At 30.8% G+C, this 19,871-nt stretch overlaps 1 protein-coding gene across 4 annotated transcripts in view; it reads right to left on the bottom strand.

Annotated features, from left to right (window-relative positions):
• The window catches only part of NCKAP1 (NCK associated protein 1), a 105,965-nt gene that overhangs the window by 51,634 nt on the left and 34,460 nt on the right, over positions 1-19,871 (bottom strand). For 2 of the 4 annotated variants that reach the window (XM_031960356.1, XM_031960354.1), the window contains 8 exons: positions 15,536-15,628; positions 15,265-15,321; positions 14,381-14,523; positions 14,202-14,292; positions 9,122-9,259; positions 8,489-8,537; positions 6,338-6,494; positions 3,492-3,548 (listed from right to left, as the gene is read on the bottom strand). In XM_031960356.1, the coding sequence (XP_031816216.1) occupies positions 3,492-3,548; positions 6,338-6,494; positions 8,489-8,537; positions 9,122-9,259; positions 14,202-14,292; positions 14,381-14,523; positions 15,265-15,321; positions 15,536-15,628 (785 nt within the window). The remainder of the gene's footprint in view (positions 1-3,491; positions 3,549-6,337; positions 6,495-8,488; positions 8,538-9,121; positions 9,260-14,201; positions 14,293-14,380; positions 14,524-15,264; positions 15,322-15,535; positions 15,629-19,871) is intronic. The other 2 variants (XM_031960357.1, XM_031960355.1) reach the window with 1 other exon arrangement.

The raw sequence follows: 19,871 nt of genomic DNA, 5'->3' as shown, positions 1-19,871 counted from the left end.
GATCACAGTTTGAGCCAATATCAGTAATCTGTAAAAGATCATGAAGAATAGCGTATGAATCATACAACCGAAGAGCCAATGTTTCAATTTTTAAAAGAAGGGGAAAGAATTGGAGTCTTCATAAAATAGACCAAAGCTTAACTAATGGAAAAATTCTACAATATATTATAAAAAGGAATGTTTAGTAGCCATCTAGGAAAAAACACAGTAAAAACAGAATGCAGCATTGCTTCTTCAATAGGTCATGCTTATTTCCTTTTTTTTGTGAGAGCCAAATGAACAAGATGTCTTCAGAAGTTGTTTTTCAGTCTCATGTACCATATAACACTAATGCTTGTCCTTGGAGTTTTCTTGATAAAAACACTGAAGTGGTTTGCTATTTCTATCTCTGATGGATTAAGGGAAATAGAAGTTAAGTGACTTTCCCAGGAGCACAGAACTACTAAATATCTGAAGCTGGATTTGAACTCCAGTCTTCCTGAATTCACCCCTAGTACTCTGTCCATTGAGCTATCTAGCTGCCATAAGGTTTCTGAAATGTTATCCTGTAAAACATTCTGTTTTACTGGGACACTAATACATTGTTGGTGGAGTTGTGAACTTATCCAAACATTCTGGAGAGCAATTTGGAACTATGTGCAAAGGGCTATCAAAATGTGCATACCCTTTGATTCAACAGTTTTTTTCCCTTTTTGATCTGATTTTTCTTGTGCAGCAAGATAATTATATAAATGTCTCCATATATTGGATTCAACATATATTTATAATATGTTTAACGTATATTGGATTATTTGCCATCCAGGGGAGGGGGGAAGGAATTTGGAACACAGAGTTTTACAAGGATCAATATTGAAATATTATCCATTTATATGTTTTGAAAATAAAAAGCTTTAATAGTAATAAAAGAAATTCTGTTTTTGATTCTGCAAAATCAAAGTAAAAAAAAATTCTTCCCAAGATAATATTAATTACCTAATTTTTTAATGTTTAAATACTTATTTCATTTCTAAGTTTTTATATCCATTTCTAGTTCTTTTCTCCTACCTAGTCTTCCTTTCTCACTTTCATCACTTAAATTAATTCCATTCCTCTCTCAAACACAATTTCAATTCATATTCTCTTTCATGAAGCTTTTCCCCACTACTCTCTAGCAACTTATTTTTTAGATAGTTATTTTGTGTATCATAAGAGCTTTATGATTATCTCATTTGATATTCACAACAACCTTGGAAATTAGGTGACATTATGATTCCCATTTTTAAAAAGGGGAAATTGAGGCAAAAAAAATTATATGTCTTACCCAAGGTTGCTCAGTAAGTATCTGAGGTTGGATCTGAACTCATGTCATCCTAATTCCAGGCTTAGCATTGAATCTACTGTGCAAGGCTGCACATATTTAGCACATATTATTTAGCACATCTTCTTTATTAATTTCATATGCAATTTTGATCTCCTCAACCTGCCATATATTTGGTAATATCCTACTCCCTATATGCAGTATAGTTCTAGGCTCAATTAGTACCTATAGGTTAAAAAAAAAAAAAACCTCATGATTTAAGTTATTATTAAATATTTAAATGCATATGGAGGCAGCAAAGTATATATGGGGAAAATACTGGACTTAAAGAGTCAGGAAGACCTAGGTTCAAATTCTGCACAAAATGTATTAACTAAATGAACATGGTCACTGATCCTCAAAGTTTAATTTTCCTAATTTGTAAAATGAGCACACTTATTTTATCTCATTAAGTTCTTTGAGAGTCAAATTACTGAATTTATATAAAAATATGTTTCAAACTTTTAAAGTATTGTACAAATATTAGTAGTTATATTACATCCCCATGTAAAAACTCTGAATAGCAAGAAATTAGAAGTCCTGGTTACAAAACAAAGAAATTAGTTAAAGCAATACATACTTCCTCATATAAGTAATTATAAAAACAAAAATGGAATACTGATATTGGCACAAAAGCAGGAAAAGAAAACATTTATAAATTATTCTTATAAATTAGTTTAAGAAATTAATACTTTTGCTAATTAAAAGTTATTACAATAGTTTTCATTTTGTGAATCATATATAATAATAAAGCAACAAATTCAATTATTGTTATTCCTTAAAGAAAGATCCTTGGGAAGAAGGGAGAAAAAGTGGAAATGAAAATATTACAAAAAGGAAATGCTGAAAATCAATAACTTTTTTTAAAAGAGAGATCATCATGAAAAATAGATTTCCAAAAATCTGACACTATATGCTTTTGGCAATGTTGTACATGACAGAAAAAGAGTATGATACCATCATACTAGTTCATATATATTTCTTCCTTAAAGTTGGCTGAGAGAAGACTGCTACAACAAATAACGTAAACTATTATCAGTGGTACCTTTCAGAAAGAACTAATATAGCCTGCCAATTTTTTACCAGCACAGAGTATTTTTTTTTTCAGAATTAACCAATCCTGTTTAAGTCAAAAATTCAAAAGTGTACTGTTTGCATTTAAGAATTATTTAGTGAATTTTACAGCCAGAATCAAAACACAGAATCAAATTCTATTTAATTTCACTTAAAAATAAGTAAAGGAAAAGAAGTCAAAATGGAAAGGGGAAAAAACCCCAAATGTTCCTGCATTGATAAACTATTGTATAACATACCTTCTAAAGATATTAGCAGTCTAATAAGAGTTATAAAGAACCTTAATTCACTGTAAAATACTGTGTTGGAAGCACTAAAACAGAAATAAGGCATGAAAGAATTAGAACCAAGTAAAATGATTTAGTTTATGGGAAACCAGAAAAACTGTCAAAAGGTACTGCTAAATACACCAATTTTCATTTATAATAGCGCTTGAAATTTGCCCTCATGAGAAAGAGAAAACTAAATAAAAGAAATATGAAAGGAAGACTGGCCATATGTATGAAGCAAAAATTTAACTATAAAATTTGCATTCTATGGAAAATCATTTGAAATATCCACATTTCTTACCAGTAAATAAAAAGATGAAGTTCTAAAGCAGGGACTGGCACTCACTTAAAAGTAGCTGGTGCTTGTGTTTTTAGGGTTTAGGTAAGGAACAGAAAAGAGATGTGTGCAAGTACTAATTCTTAAACAAGGGATATTAAAAGTGTCCTGAAGCTTAAAAGAAAACAGAACCTATGGTAATTGCCTGGATCCTACTGAAAAATGAAGTCTTCATGGAAGGAATGACAGAGAATGCTAAATATGAAGTATTAACTTTTTATTAAAATTTCTAAATTTTAAAATTCTATTTATTTTAAATTCAAACTAAAATACTTAGATGGCTAGATTATGTCATGAATAATTCTCCTTCCTTCAACCAGCATGTATACTGGGTATATTTACAATGTATATTTCAATAAAAAGCAGTTATTTTGTATATTGCAATGTATTATTTCAACAAAAAAAATTTAAGAAGGCACAGAATAATCCTTAACAAAAAACACTACACAAAAATGAAAGTTATAAAAACACTTACGCATGTGACACTGCTGCTTCTTTGCACTCTCTTATGTCATTAATACGTTTGTTGTAGCTACAGGTTAAAAAAAAAATATCAGAAATATTAAGTCTTAGCAATTACATCAATAACAATCTAAACTTGGAAAAACCCAATGGTTAATAAAATTCTAGTTCAGGGTCCAGTGAAACTGTTTTTCACTATAATTAAGTGATAGTGAAATAAAAAAATGTATTAACTGATTTATAATGCTAACTCCAATCAACATCATTTGTTTACTACTTCATCTTCATTTGTCATGAATTCTACTGAGATGCTTCCAATTCCTTTACACTGATTTCCTAAAATCAAAAATTTTAAATGCTCAATAACAGAAATTGTAAAATAATTAACTAAAGAATGTGTTGTTATTAAACTATTTATTGATCATTAAAAATGACTCTAGCATACAGTCAAATCCAAAAATCAAATAATGGGACTAGTTCAAGCTCTGTAATGTGGAATTAGGCTTAGCTGTGATCTTTAACATTTTGATTTACATTACATATTTACCTTGAATGTCCTCATTTTTATATGTTGTCTTGCCCATTAGGTTGGTTGTATGTTCTACAACAAAAATTGTTTTTGTTTTCTCTTTTTGTTTCCCTAGCTCTCAGAATGATACCTTGTACAGAATAAGAACTTACCTTATTAATATGTAAAGCACATCTATGTTGGTGTGCTACCTGGCTATCAGTAACCAAATCAAATTATCACTTGTAACCTTAAAAATTGTGGTTTACATATGAGGAATTGTCATATATAAAGTCATATCATCTATCCATTTTTTAAATACTTAGATGCCTATTATTCTAAATATCTCATTAATTTCATTTCAGTAAGAGCCAAATCTTATTTCTTGTTAGCTTTACTATAGAAACACTGATTTCTTACAATTGTCAAATCATAGGATTATAATTCAATTAAAAATACTTCTACTACCTCATACTGTCCTGGCCACTGTCAAATTCTCACATAACTAAATTTTACCATAAATTTCAACCAAAAAATGGACTTTTTCTGAAGAATCTGTATCCTAAAAATATTTATTTTTCTCAAACCATAGTAGCATTATATTGCAATTATTCCTTTGATTTAATGCAAGAATCAAAGGCTCTTGGAATTTAAACATGTTGATGAAACTATAATTATTAAGAGCTAGCAGATTATTATAAATGAGTTTTTGAAATGCCAGAGGTTCAAGATTTTAAATAAATAGGACAAAATGCTTTAGGAATCATTTTTATAAGATTACCCTTATCAATTGATTATACTATATAAGCTATTAAAAATTAAGCTGATGGCATTAACATTAACAGATTAACTATATTATACTATACTATTTTCTAAAAATATATCTGATAAAATTCAAAGAAAACATAAATACTAACAGAATGTATAGTCACTTCAGAGATAGAAGTCAGGAAAGTTTAGAATTTATAGAAACCAAAAAATAAAACAAAAATAGCCAACATCTCGTCAAACTGGCCAGAAAGACTTAGAAAACTAAGTCCAATTTCTAAAAACCATATTCCAAAAAACTTGTAAACTACCAGAAAAATATTTCTTCATTTACCTTGCAAATTGGTATTTTAAAACTGTGCACTTAATAAAGGGCTTATGGCAGTTATTATAAGCCATTAATCATTTGCACTGACAAATTAAGATTTCAGGTTTTCATCAGAATGTTAAATGTACAGGGTAGGTATCAAAGACAATAACAATGGAAATTTCAAGATTCTCAATCTTCTAGAACAAAGATTCTTAACTTGGGATCTGCAATTTTTTTTTTTTAAAATATTTTGATAACTGTATTTCCTTATCCTATGTATTTTATTTTATACATTTAAAAATATTTTTCAAATGGACTCTATAGGTTTCATCAGAATATGATTAACCTTATATCTAATTCTATCAATATATAAAAGAATAAAATAGGTATTTATAATTGTTAAAATGAATGATTTTAAATAAAAATTTTCAAGTTAATTATATAACTAAGGCAGTATTTTTTTTTAAATACAGAAAGCTCCAATTAGGAGGATTGTGGTTTCAAATTTAATTTCCCCTCAACTTTCTCTCTCTCTCTCTCTCTCTCTCTCTCTCTCTCTCTCTCTCTCTCTCTCTCTCTTGGGAAGAGGTGAGGGACATGAATAAATTTGATTTTTATTATATCCCTTTGGTCAATTTTAGAAACCCTCTATTAAATGGGAGAAATACTGAACAAATATTTTAGGTATTCAGAATTAGCCTTCTCTGCATTTTATTCTAATATGTAAAAAGTGAAAAAAAAATTATTGTTAGAGAAAACATGAAATCAACTGTTTTAAATTGGCATTTACATCATAAAATCTTAAGTTAGAACATCACTTGGAGTAATGCTCAATATAGAACCACATATTTTCTTCAGTGACTCTTTCTTGAAAGCACTTCTAAAGATTTTGAACCAAATAACACAATAAAAAGAAAAATAAAGACTATTTTACTAAAAAAAAAATTTGAGCTTCTACCCTAAGAGTTCCAAAACAACAACAACAACAACAACAACAAAAAAAAAAAAAAAAAAAAAAAAAAAAAAAAGGATAGCCATGTGCATGTACATACAACCCTCTCCTCCTCTCCCCCCTGCAGTGATTAAAGGTCCTCATACGGTTTCATACAAACTAAATTTAGGGAAATAGGGCATACTACTTTTATTCCAACCTACATTTTTATGCTACAGAATTAGTAAGTTCTCTCTCTTATTATCTATTTTAGAATAAAAGCAATTTAAACATTAAAACAATAATGACCTGATGAAAGATACAAGAAAAATCAGCTCATACCCTCTTATGTTTACGAACAAGTCTTCAGCAGCCTTATGAATGTGAAAAACTTCATCCCGAAAGAGAGAGAGGCAAGAACTACTTTGAAGAGCTAATTTCCAAAGGTTCAGTGCTGTAGTATCAGTATTCAGGATCCCATGACACAAAATAAAGCCAACTTTAAACAAAAAGAAAGCAAATACTAGTATAAAAATCTAAGGCAATGAGATCCTTTATAATATAGGTCTTAGGAGAAAAAAAAATACAAATAGCAATTCATAAACTCCACAGCTTAATTTATAAATTTGTAAGAGTAATATTGTTAGACTGGAATACTATCAAAATTCTATTTGTTTTATAATAATAAAAAGGCAGAGTCAATTTTCTCAGTTATTACATGAGAGGAAGAAAGGAATTCAGTTCCAGATGGAATGTAAAGTTCTACTACCAGAGATAGGTGATTCAGAATCATTCTGTAACATTTTATACTTACATATAGTAATTTATAAACAGCTATATGGTACTAGCTTCCAACCTCATCATTCAGCCAAAACTATTCTTTCCTAAGTTACTAAGGACTCCCTTTCCACCCTCATCTTTGACTTTTTCTGCAACTCTGGACACTGTCAATCACGCATCTTCTCCCCAATTCTCTCCTTTCAAGTTTTCTATGACACTTCTATTCCTTTTTATTTTTCCTACCTTTCTAACTGCTCCTTCTCAGGTTAATTTAATTTATCTTCCTCCAGATCACAACTGCTAACTGTGGGTATCTCACAGGATTCTGTCCTGGGCTGTCTTCTCTTTTCACTCCATGCTATTTTACTTAACGAGCTCATTAGCTCCCATGGTTTAAATTATAATCTCCTTACAAATGACTCTCAGATTTATTTATCTAGTCCTAGCTGCTACCTTGACTTCCTCTTATCTTCCCAACTTCCTATTAGACATCTCAAACATCTTAAATGCAACATATTCAAAATTAAACCCCTAATATTTCCTTCCAGATGCTCCCCTCTTCCTAAATTTGTTAAGGGGACCAGTCTCCCAGTCACACAGACATGCAACCTAAGAGTTCATCCTCAACTACTCTCTCTTTCCCTGACCATATCTAATGAGTTAATAATTACTGATATTTTTACCTTAATAACATCTCTGGTATTCAGCTTCTTCTATTCCCTGACACTGAAACAATCTTGGTACAGGAATTCATCACTTCACACCTAAGGTACTGCAATAGCTTGCTGGTTAGTCTCTCTACCTTCCCACTTCAATCCATTCTCCACCAAGATGTCAAATTGGTTGATCTGAAGAACAGGTTTGACCTATGGTTCCTTCATCTACACTCCCACCCAATTCAATCAACTCTAGTTGCTCCTTTTAATATGCTCAAGCTCAAATATAAAATTCTATTTGGCTTTTAAAGCCCTCTATAAAATCTGGCTACCTTCTACCTTTCCATCTTACATTTATGCTCTTCCACATAAACTATAACTCAATTAACATTAAACTCCTTACTGTTTCCTTACATATAAGATTCCACTTCCCAAATCTAGGCATTTTCACTAATGATTTTTGATGCCTAGAAATCTCTCCTAATCTTCACCTCCTAGCCTCCCCAGTTTCTTTCAAGTCTCAGCTGAGGTCATGTCTTCCACAAATAACCTATCTCAGACCTCCCTTAATTTAGCACCCTTTCCTCAATTTATCCTGTACATAACTTGTTTGAATAAAACTGTTTGCATACTGTCTTCCTCCATTAGAATGTAAGTCCCTTGCTGTGGAGAAAGGACTGGGTTTCTTTTCTTTCTTTCTTTTGCCCTTCTTTGCATTCCCAGTGGTTAGAACAATATATGGCATATAGTAGTAACATAATAAATGTCAGGTGACTGACTGAAAGATTATTAGCCCAGAATAACATATGCAATATATGTTGAGGCAGGACTTGAACACTAGTATTTTTAGTTCTGAGACCACTGGCTCTCTATCTGTTGCATCAACATGCCTCTTCAGAAAGATAAATTTTAACTCAAAAGAGCATGCTTTTATCCTCCCCAAGAAGTTGATAGTTAAACTTGAAGAAAATAAAACTTTTCAAGTGAGTATATTTTATATTAAAAATGAAGGTAAATTAAAAATCCTCAAGATAATAAAAATTTAGAGATTACTTACAAATTATCCATTTTTCCATGGCATCCAAAGAAAGGTATTCACATGGCATCTTTAAAAATAGAAAATGTTAAACTTGTGACAAGAAAGATAACTGAAATAAAATCCTATCCTCTTTTCTCTTTTCCCATTGATTTACATATCTTACTTATTTTGATTTAACACTACCCAAAAAGACAAATTCTGTTCCACAATTAAAATATCCATATCTAAATTTTCCAGGTAAATAGAAGGGTTACTAAAGTACATATACATAATATTCCCAATAGGCCAATTTTACCCAGGCTCCTCTAAAATAGTAATTCCATGCATTTTCTAAGCAAGTTTTTTAAAAAAAGAGAGATATTTTCAAGATTCAGAAAGCAATTTTGGAGTTTTCTGACATCTCAAAATATAAAATAAATATCTAACAATGCTGATATTTATGAAGTTTACTAAATAAAATAATTCTTGAATGAATTCTAGAAATAAATATTGTAGCAATATTTATGTGATGAGCTAAATTTTAATGACATTTGAATTCAAAGGATATGTCAATTTTCTACAAATTAAAATCTTCAACTGTACATATCACCTAATGATTTAACAGACTAATCACTCTACTAATATTATTTAAGGAAAGAAAGAGAATCATACTGTGTCAGATTGTGCAGGATTAAGCATTGTACTGGGTGCACTAATAAGGCTCAGTAACTGTGCATTTCTCCATTGGTCAGCTGAAAGATTTCTTCGAGGATATACCATCTGCAGTGAAATTAGGGCATCTGAAAGAGACTATTTAAAAAAAAAGCAAATGTACAATTAGATATTTCAAAATAATTTATAACTTGAAACTAAAAATGAGGTTTATCTTTGAAATTTTATCATAAAATACTAGCATATTCCCTTGAACTAAAAACAAAGTAAAATTCTGCAGTTACTATTTAACTTTCACATATATGTGCACATACTCATGCCATTTTGTCCTTTCAAAATCGAATATGCTGGTTTCTCTCACCTCATTCTCCCAGGGAAAAGGTCTTAAAGAACAATTCTTTTCTAAAACATTTGAAAAAAAAAGATGGAATTACAAATAAATTATATGATGGAATCTTCCACTCCAGGATTAAGGATCCAAAGGTATTTAAGGTTTCATATGTTCTATTCCATTAAAAAAAAAGGGGGGGTTTCATAATTTTCATTGTCTAAGTTTTCTATTGTATTCTTTTAACTATAAAGTAATACAATGTCAATTTCCTAGTAAGTGACTTTTCTAGGAAACATCTTGACTACATTATTTTCTTAATTATTTGAATATCAGACATAAAATAAACTGTGTCTAAAATAAATATTGTGATCTTTAACCTTTTAGAATAATCTTCTGCTCTTTTAGCTTGCTTTCCTAGTCATATTTCTTTTATTCCTTTCCTTCTACCAAAAGTCAGTTTAAAAAATTCAAGTTTTTAAAAATTATGTGAATTTTTGAAAAGGAATATCAGGCATTCCCCTAAAATAACATGGAATGACATGGAATGTCAAAAAAAAAAGGTAATATTTGTAATTTCTTTTCAAATGTACCTTAAAATTTTACCATGTATTCATTAAGCACCTGGGTAGGAGGTGTCCTCAAATCAAAGTAGGGCTTTCAGTCCTTATAGAGATGAGACATAGCCTAAATAGTTGAGCCTTACAACCATCATATAGATGAGACATAGTAGCCAAATAATTAAACTAAACAAATTGAAAGTCAGCCAAATGGTGAGATTGAGTTCATCATTTTGTACAATCTTGCTACTTCTATAAGTAAAATGTTGCACTCTTTTTGTTTAAGGACCAATGAGATCAATCAACCATTTAGGAGAATTTTTTTCACTTAACACCTCAGAAACGAAATTCAATATTGGCAACATTGTAATAGCTGCACTGATTCATTGCTCATGAAATTGTAAATTTGTATAATTTTTGCAAAGAATAATTTGATAGCATATACAGAAATGCAAAAATGTCATGCCTTCTGACTCGTTAATTACTTGGAACACACCTCACTATGTGTTATTAAAATGCTTCCAAAAGCTCTCTGTTCAAAGAATTCCACAGCAGCATTTAGTCACTGCAAAATATCTATCTACATATCCAACAACAGAGACTTGTTTGAAAAAATGGTCATGTTTTAATGTAATGGCATATACAACCAAAAAAAAAATATATAATCTGGAAAAACATTTATAAGAGAAGGTTAAATAAGAGAAAAGCACAACTAGAATGGAGCATATATTAAATATGATCACATAAGGGAAAATGAAAGAATGAACTAAGAATCCAGATGGAAACTTATCAGGAATAAATAAAAAAAAGTTACATTTTATGAATTTGACATTAATTTAAATGTAGCAAGTACATTTATTATCTGTTTTGTTGTATTAAATTTCAAATGATACATTAAATTTAAACACTTATATAAACATGCAAATTTTTACTAGGTCTAGGGAAGAGCTATGTTACAGGGTTTGGTGACTCTTTTAAGGTACTTAAAGAAACTGAAGTAACTAGTTATTGTTACATTATTACCAATGAAGATATGTCATCTTCCCAGGGCCCAAAACAAGACAAAAAAATTCTCAAAAACAGTCAAACCTTATGACTACAATCTCTATTTAGTAATTCACTAGATAAGTGATACTACTGGAAGGAATCTAAGAAACAATGCTAAGAATGATGAGATCCTGGATAAGAAACTTAAGGTACAGGCACACATTTCATCATTGAAGCCTATTGAAAGTAAGGACTTTCAAAGAGAAAGTGAAGTGCACAATTAGTTATATGAAAATAGGATTTGATTTCTGGACCATAGTTTAAAATGTAGAAAGAATGAGTTTTTTGACTCAAAAACTTTTCATGAAAACTGTTACTCTTCATGACTAACTTGATGACCCCATATGGGTCATTATAATGGAGTAGTTTGTCAGTTCCTTCTCCAGCTCATTTTATATACAAGGAACTGAGGCAAATGGGATTAAGTTACTTGCCCAGGATTATCTAAGTAATAAATGTATGAGGTTCCATTTAAACTCAGGAAGATGATTCTTCCTGACTCCAGGCTTACCATTTGATCCACTGTGCCACCTAGCTATATGTCATCAGAAATAAAATTAGAGCACCTTAAGAGCCCATTACAAAAAGTAAAAGTATAATTAGATACGTCCAAACAATTTTTAACTAGAAAGGGGAAAAAATGGGGTTACATATCAGAGAGTACTACAAATCTAATGAAAAAGTCTTTAAACTAGGAAACCATACTTAAGATGTAAGTACAAATTATGCAGAATACACTTTATAATTCACAGCAATCAAACCCATGGATAGTCTCACATGTCTATACACAGACACAAAATATGAAAAAAGAAAACAAGATAAAATCGATATTCACAAATACTGTATTGCCAGGCTTTGACCAGTAGTGCAATGGTAAAAATATTTTTTGTCTCGAACAATAAAGATGGATAAGGAGGGAGGTTGCAGCGTTAACAGTGCTTTTTAAAAAAGTATAATTGATGTAAAAATGTAGTGACCAGAGAAGGGATGCATGGTAAATAGCATTTGGGGAAAAAAAATTAATGGAAAGAAACAGTACAAGATTTCACTGGAATACGGATGTATTAGAGGACCACCTGTACAAAAGGAAGAAATTGACAAGGGAAGAACTGATGTACAAGTGTGACACAGAACTACACAGAACACTAGAATGATAAGGAGTGTATCTCTCTCTCCCTCTCTCCTTCCCTTCCTCTCTTTTTCTTCCTCCCCCTTTCCTTCTCTTCCCCTCATACCCCCCTTTTTCTTTCTCTCACTCTCTTTCTCTTTCTCTCTCACACACACAGACACACACACACACACACACAGACACACACACACACACTAAAATTTTCTGATCATTATTTAATGATAATTTTCTGCTTTTTTAGACCAAAAAGGAAGAACTGTTTGCTGAAGCAGAAATACTGAGACTAAATGCAGGAAATAGTAATTCCACCCTACGATTTATGACAGAGATGAAGAAAGACAATGACCCAGATTTAAGGAAAGATTTAAAAAGTTCAAAAAAAGATAGGTACAATATAAGACTTCATTCAGGGACTAAAAGTCTATAGAGGCAGTAGTCCAAGAAGGAGCAGGAGTTCTCAAAAATTTAAATTCTAAAGACAAAAACCAAATAATCCCAATGAAGAACAAAGAATCAATGTGGATGAACAGAAAACTCAATGACCAACCTAAGCTGGGCTTGGGAGAAATGTTGTATAAGAGATTCTGGTTCAATTACGAGTCTAATTTATTGGATTGAATGGCTCCTTTCAACTTTAGACATTAAAGAAAAACTGAAAATAGTCACTTAGAATTACCTGCACCAATTAATATACTGTCAAAAAAACACTGTCAAAATAATGTTAGTCAAGTTAGAACTATGTCCCAAGGACAATCAAATACTGTATTTCCTTTGTTCCAGCCATATTCTACTAGGTCTATATAAAAAAGGGTAAAAAGACCTTTGCAAATTGAAGCATACTATTTTCTTTTTTCCATCCATGGTTTTTCCCCTTTGTTGTTTCCTCTTTCACAACATGACTAATGTGAAAATATATTTAATATAATTGCACATGTATAAACGATATAAGATTGCTTGACATCTTGGAGAGGGAAGGAAAAAAATTTGGAACTCAAAATCTTACAAAAATGAATGTTGAAACCTATCTTTACATGTAATTGGAAAAAATAAAATATTATTTACAAAAAAAAAATCAAAATTATTTAATTGAAAAACTTATGCTAAAAAAGTTAGGGAACTATCACATCTCCACTCCTCACTTAAAAAATGAAGAGACTGGTTAAATGTTCATTACGGTCACCATAAACTCAAATTCCACAATTTTTTGAACAATACTTAGCAAAACTCATAAAATAGACCAAATTCTTAGCATACTATGAAAGATGACACAACTAGAATTTCAAAACTAAAAGGATCTTAAAGATGTTAATTCCCAAGATATTAAATATTATTTTCCCTGACAACATATGCCCTAAGAAGTTAGTTGTTTGGCTCTCACTTAGACATCTAAATAGACACATGTACACACACATACATATCAACTACCTCCAAAACATATCTCATTAAACAATGAACTTATCAAGCATTTTATGAAACTTGTGAAAATCCCTGGAGTTTTAAAGGCAGAAATGAAATAGTCCATGACCTCAAGAAGCTTACTGTTCTATTGGAAGAAACAATAAGTATACACATGAGCATACACAAAAGAAAGTAATTTTATTAGGGGAAACCACTAGTAGCAAGGATGATGATCAGGAAAAGAGTTTTGGAGATGAGTACTGAAGGAAACCAGAATCTCTAAGCAAAGGAGGTAAGGAGAGAATAAACTTCAAGCAAGAGAAGAAGAAATAAATGGATTTCTTTGCTGCAATGGGAATCCAGCTGAGACTAGATGTAAATCAAGTAGTAGTGGAAAAAGTCAGCACGAATATCTGACTTCCTCCAAGTACATTCGGCAATACATAAGTAGGAATGGAGAAGAAGAGTGTAAAAAACAATACAAGAGTTGCAGTCTGACATGGTGTTAAGATCAATAACACTAACTCATAACATAATGTTTTGAGATTAGGATACAAAATAACAAAAACAGTCCAGAAATCCACTAAAATGTACATTTAAAAACTATCTACAAAATACCTTGCTATGGGGTACAAATTCTTCCATCATTTTCTTTAAAGGATTTTCATAATCTACAATCATCTGGCCAAGTCTTGGATATTCTCGATCACTTAAAAACAAAATTAAAAAAAAAACAATTTTTCATTGTTTAAAGTCAACAAACAAGAATTTTCAAATTTGGGAAGACTGATTTATACCTTGCTCCATGGGTCATTTCATGAGCATAATTGTACAATCCAATGATTGCTTTTCTTTCTTCAATTCGTGAGAGCAGTATCATTAATGTTGTGTAAGTTATGATCAAATCCAGGTAGTTCTTTGTTAAATCAAAGTTTACAGTCTAGAAAAAAATAATAATGCTTTTTATATTTTTTTTAAATGACCATGAAATTTCACACATACATAACAAAATTTAGACACCTATTACAAATAACTTGTAAGTAAAAAAATTCCCCCCCTTACAATGCTGATTAGTAACTTTTATTGAAATATGACTGTTTTGCAAAAACTAACAATATAAAATATGTCAATTACTTAGGAAACTTTCAAGATGAAAGGGCAATTACAAAAGCACAGAAAATATTATCATCAAATATCAAATAGAAGGATGGAAAGGATGGTAATTTCCAACACTTTGACATACCAGAAAACTTTACTTTTTACTTTGACTTTCCCCAGTCACATAATTTGTTAACTTTATCCTCGATTTGCTACTGTAGTAACTTATCAAAAGAATTGATTATTTAGAGGGAACATTTAGAATTTTTTAAATTGGGAGCATAAAATTAAAAGTTAATTTACTAATATAAGGCAGAGAAGAATTGCAGTTTAAAGAAACATCAGTTCTCTAGTAAAAACAGAATAATGAATGCCCAAGATGCATAATTTTAAAGAAAATCACTTTCTGCCAAGTATATTATAATGAGATGTTTGTATTATCCTTAAGAGCCAGAAAAAAAAAAAAATCCATTAAATCACCTTCCCTTTAGCTACTTCAATGAATAGTTTAACTATGAGGATTTTTAAAGATAAAAGGCTATTGGATCTGATAAAATCTTATTTAAAAATTTAAGATACTTACAATATCAAAGAAGACTTGGCAAACATCAATAGTATTCAGCAATTCACAAACATGATCCTGAAAACAAAAACTTCATATTAATCACTGATATTTTAAAATAACTAATTTCAGAACCTAATAATCTACTATACAGATATATTAATGTTTCTATTTGGAGAACTTTCAGAAACAGTTCACATTTAAATTTTCATTATATAGGATAAAGGATTATGTACAATTTTAAATCTGAATGCTAATTCCAAGCAGTTAGGCTTCATATGAAATTCCATACCTTAAATTCCATAACATCTACAAATGTGAAGTAGTATAATGCCAAATTCTTTAAAATCTCGGATTTTTCTTTCTGCAGCTGAGCAAGCTGTTGCTGTAAAATAATCACAAGCATACATGTTATTATTTGTGTAGTTCAGAGGTGATTAACAGTAGAAATCTTCTTTGAGCTACATAGGTAAAACCAACATGGTTGCTATATGCAAGCAGAAGCTTTTGAAATTGTAGTCTTAGATAAATTCAGGCTTTTTAACAAAACCAAAATACTCAAGATAATAATTGCTAAAAGCGATCTGCAACTGATAGTGGAAGGCTATAAAATAAAATGGAGATTAGTACCTGAACTGAACTATTAGAAGAGCTAGACAGAACTGGAGAAAGTTAGGAAAATAGGATTGTAAAATGAGCAAGTTAAAAAAAAAAAACTAAAAATGTCTTGAGTACGAATCAATATGAAAATGGTATTATTTGAGTTGCAAGAAAAGGTGAATTTTACAAGTAACACTACCAAAAACAATATGCTTTGTAAAGTTGAACTTACCAAAAAGAACATCCAGGCAAAGCCACGTTACGCATGCAAAATAAAATGTAGATACAAACATAAAATACAGTAACGGTTCTTTGACCAGTTCCACAAACACAATAATACATTAAACAAAAGAAAAAAGAAAGAAATGAGAAAGAAGCAAACACTGGTGTTAAGACAGTGGTGAACATATGGAAGAGGTATAAGTGAATACAACAAAAATAACTAACTTTTAACAAATAGTTTAATATTCAAATAATTGTATCCCAATTAGTTGATTTCAATATAAATTTACAAAGGAAAGTTATTCAAAGTACATTAACAGCCTACTCAGAGATAAAATTTACAATGGCCTCAATGATTCAAAACATAAAAATAAGCTTCATAAGCAATCAATATTGCCCCACTCAAAAAAAAGTCAAACTTCAAATATCTTTTGAAGTCACTTCTTGGGAGCTGTTTACACATAATTTATAATTCTAATAAAAACCTGGGATATATGATGTTTCAACCCACATCAGATTAGAATTTGTAACTTTAAAAATAGACATTAGAGATTGGACTAACAGAATCTATAAACTTCTTATTTTTGTCTTTTGAAATTTTAAGGGACCCTAGAATTTAGCATTTTATAGAGATTACCCAGTTCAAAATCCTCATTTCACAGCTGAAGACTATGGAAGAAAATGAGAACCAAGGAAGTTAAATGATTCCCCAATGTCATAAAAATTTTAAGTGGCAGAGCCAAGATTTGAAGACTTCCTCAGAATATAGATCCAGTTCCCTTATACTATGCTGTGACATTGAAAAAGAAAGATGAAAATCTGTGAAAAGTAAAATTTTAAAAACAGTTCAACAAATAATAGGGAGTCATTAAATGAAAAGTAAAAATCCTTATATAAAATATCTAATGGAAATATATATCCATATAATAATGTATCATATTGATAACCCTGTTGATCAAGAAATTACATCAAGATCCTCTCTTAAAAATAAAATACATTGAAACAACGACTAAAGGGCAATCAACTTGTCCATACCCTTTTACCCAGCAATATACTTAATTTGCTCTATTTCCCAAAGAGATCATAAAAAAGGGAAAATGACCTACATATTCAAAAATAATTAAAGCATCTCTTTTTGTGGTAGTAAAGCACTGGAATCCAAGGGAATGAATGCCCATCAACTAGGGAATGGCTGAACAAGTTGTATTATATGAATGTAATGGAAAACTATTGTGCTACATTAAAAATGATAAAAAGGCGAATTTCAGAAAAACTGGTAAAGACTTACATGAACTTACACTGAGTGACGTGAGTACAACCAGAACATTGTACACAATAACAGCAACATTATATGATAATCAATGAGGATAGACTTAGCTCTTCTCAGTGATGCAATGATCCAAAACAATTTGAAAAAAACTCATGATGGAAAATGCCATTCACATTTAAGAAAGAACTATAGAGTATGAATGCATATTGAAGCACACTATTTTCACTTTTCCTTTTTGTTTTCTTTCTTCTTTCACATGATTAATGTGGAAATATGTTTAACAAGACTACACACATATAACCTACATCAAATTGCCTGCCATCGTGGGCAGAAGAAAAGGGGAAGGAAAGAGAAAGAAAAATTTGGAATTTAAAATCTTATAAAAATTGAATGTTGAAAATTACCTTTACATATCTTTGGGGAAAATATCATTTACTCCTCTCCTTCAACAAAAAGGATAAAATATGCAATATATTTTGATTATGTAGAAACTAACATACTCTATGACACACTGCTGAGTATACTCTAGTAATGAAGTCAAAGACATAAGAAATCTAACAAAATATTCATAGAAGCATTTTTTGTGGTAGGAAAAAAACCGAAAACAAAATGAGTTTCCATGAATTAGGCAATGCATAAATAAATTCTGTTAATAAGTGAATATAATGAAAAATTATTAAGAAATGACAAATATAAGGAATCAGAAATACTAAAAAACTTGTATAAACTAATAAAAGTAAATTAGAACACAGGAAAGAAATATGTTCACTACAATAATACAAATGAAGGGCCCTATAAATTGAAGTCAATTACTGTAATCATGACTAATTTTAGTCCAAAGGAGAACTAAGAATGTGTATATCCCTCCTTTTTTTTGTAGAGATGCTGGTTATGAGTGCAAAATTTAGTAAAAATAAGATACAATCACTGTCCGAGTTCAGCTTAATTTTTTGTTATAACAGAAGGCTCTGTGTAAGGGTGGGAGGAATAGAGGTATATCTGACAATGATATTAACATAAAAACAAAATACATTAAAATTTTTTACTCGAAAGTACAGTACAGTAGTGCTACATCACATTCGCATATGAAAAGCTTACATTTATTCTTATTCAGCCATTCCTCAATTGATGGGACTTCTTTAGTTTCTAGTTTTTGGTCACTATCAAAAACAGCTGCCATTTTTTATGGCATTTTGGGTATTTTTATGCATATAGAACTTTTTCCTATTTCTTTCTGGGTATAGGTTTGCACTGTTGAGCAAATTCCTCAGTATAATTCCAAACTTTTCCAGAATAGTTTATGCTCCTTCACAGGTCTATCAATAATGCATCAATGTACTTGTTTTTCCACAATGTTCCAATATTTGTCATTTTCTTTTTTTCTTATCTCTGCCAATCATGGGAATGAGGTAGAATCTAAGAATTGCCTTAATTTGCATTTCTTTAGTTAGTAATTGGAGCATCTTTTTTTCACATGGTTATATGTACCTTGGCTTTGTTCCCCTGATGTTCTTCGATTATCAATTGAGAAGTGGTTCCTTTTTTTATTAATCTGAATCAGTTCTTATCTTAGAAATGAGAACTTTGTCAGAGAAAATTGGGAAATTATAATATAAGAATTATGTGACAGAATACCATTATAGGAATGAGAAAATGGATGATTTCAAAGAGACACAGCAGATTTATATAAATTGATATCAAGTGAAGTAAGCAGAACCTGAAGGACAATTTGTACTATAATAGCAGTATCAAATAAAAGGACAATTTTGGGAACTTTCATAAACCAATGAAGAATGTGTATCAGTATCTAATACAGAATAGTTTAACTCATGACTTAAATAACTTTTTTTCCTGCATTTTCAAAAGATGTGACTATATCTACAAGATGTAGCAACTACAAGAATAAATTTTTTTTTCCACTAAGATAACTGGGGTTAAGTGACTTGCCTAGGGTCACACACAGCTAGGAAGTGTTAAGTGTCTGAGGCCAAATTTGAACTCGGGTCCTCCTGATTTCAGGACTAATACTCTATTCACTGCACCACCTAGCTGCCCCTACAAAAGCAATTATTAAGACTGTATTTCTGCAGGGGTTCTTTCCCAGAATGATGGCTGTGGGTACTAGACTAAAAGCACTGCTCTTCCAAAGTGTTATGGGTTCAGGATCTAGATCTGTCTCTGTCAGTCTGAGGGAAGATGTGGTAGCAGTGGTTTGACTTGCTTTCAAAGTACCTTGTTTGCCTCAATTAGACTGGCTTGCCTGTCCAGTGAATGGAAAATTGTTGATTCCTTGAATGGTAGATGTAAGTGTTGGGCAGGAAACAGGACTGGTGGTCCAGGGAATGCTGTTACTCCTAGAGTTTGGGTTCTTAGCCAACTATTGGTTCATTAGCAATTGTTGTTGAAATGAGGAAGATAGACCCACCCCCTTTTCACAATGACCTGGAATGAGGGCTGCAGAGTTTGGGCTCAAATAAAATCTAGTAGCTTTGGGACACTTGTCATTCCCAATACTCTTGATTTAGGGACATGGGCA

This window comes from Sarcophilus harrisii, chromosome 3, assembly GCF_902635505.1.
Source record: "Sarcophilus harrisii chromosome 3, mSarHar1.11, whole genome shotgun sequence".
In the NCBI taxonomy this organism is placed as follows: Eukaryota; Metazoa; Chordata; class Mammalia; order Dasyuromorphia; family Dasyuridae; genus Sarcophilus; species Sarcophilus harrisii.
This window is presented reverse-complemented; position numbering and strand designations above follow the sequence as displayed.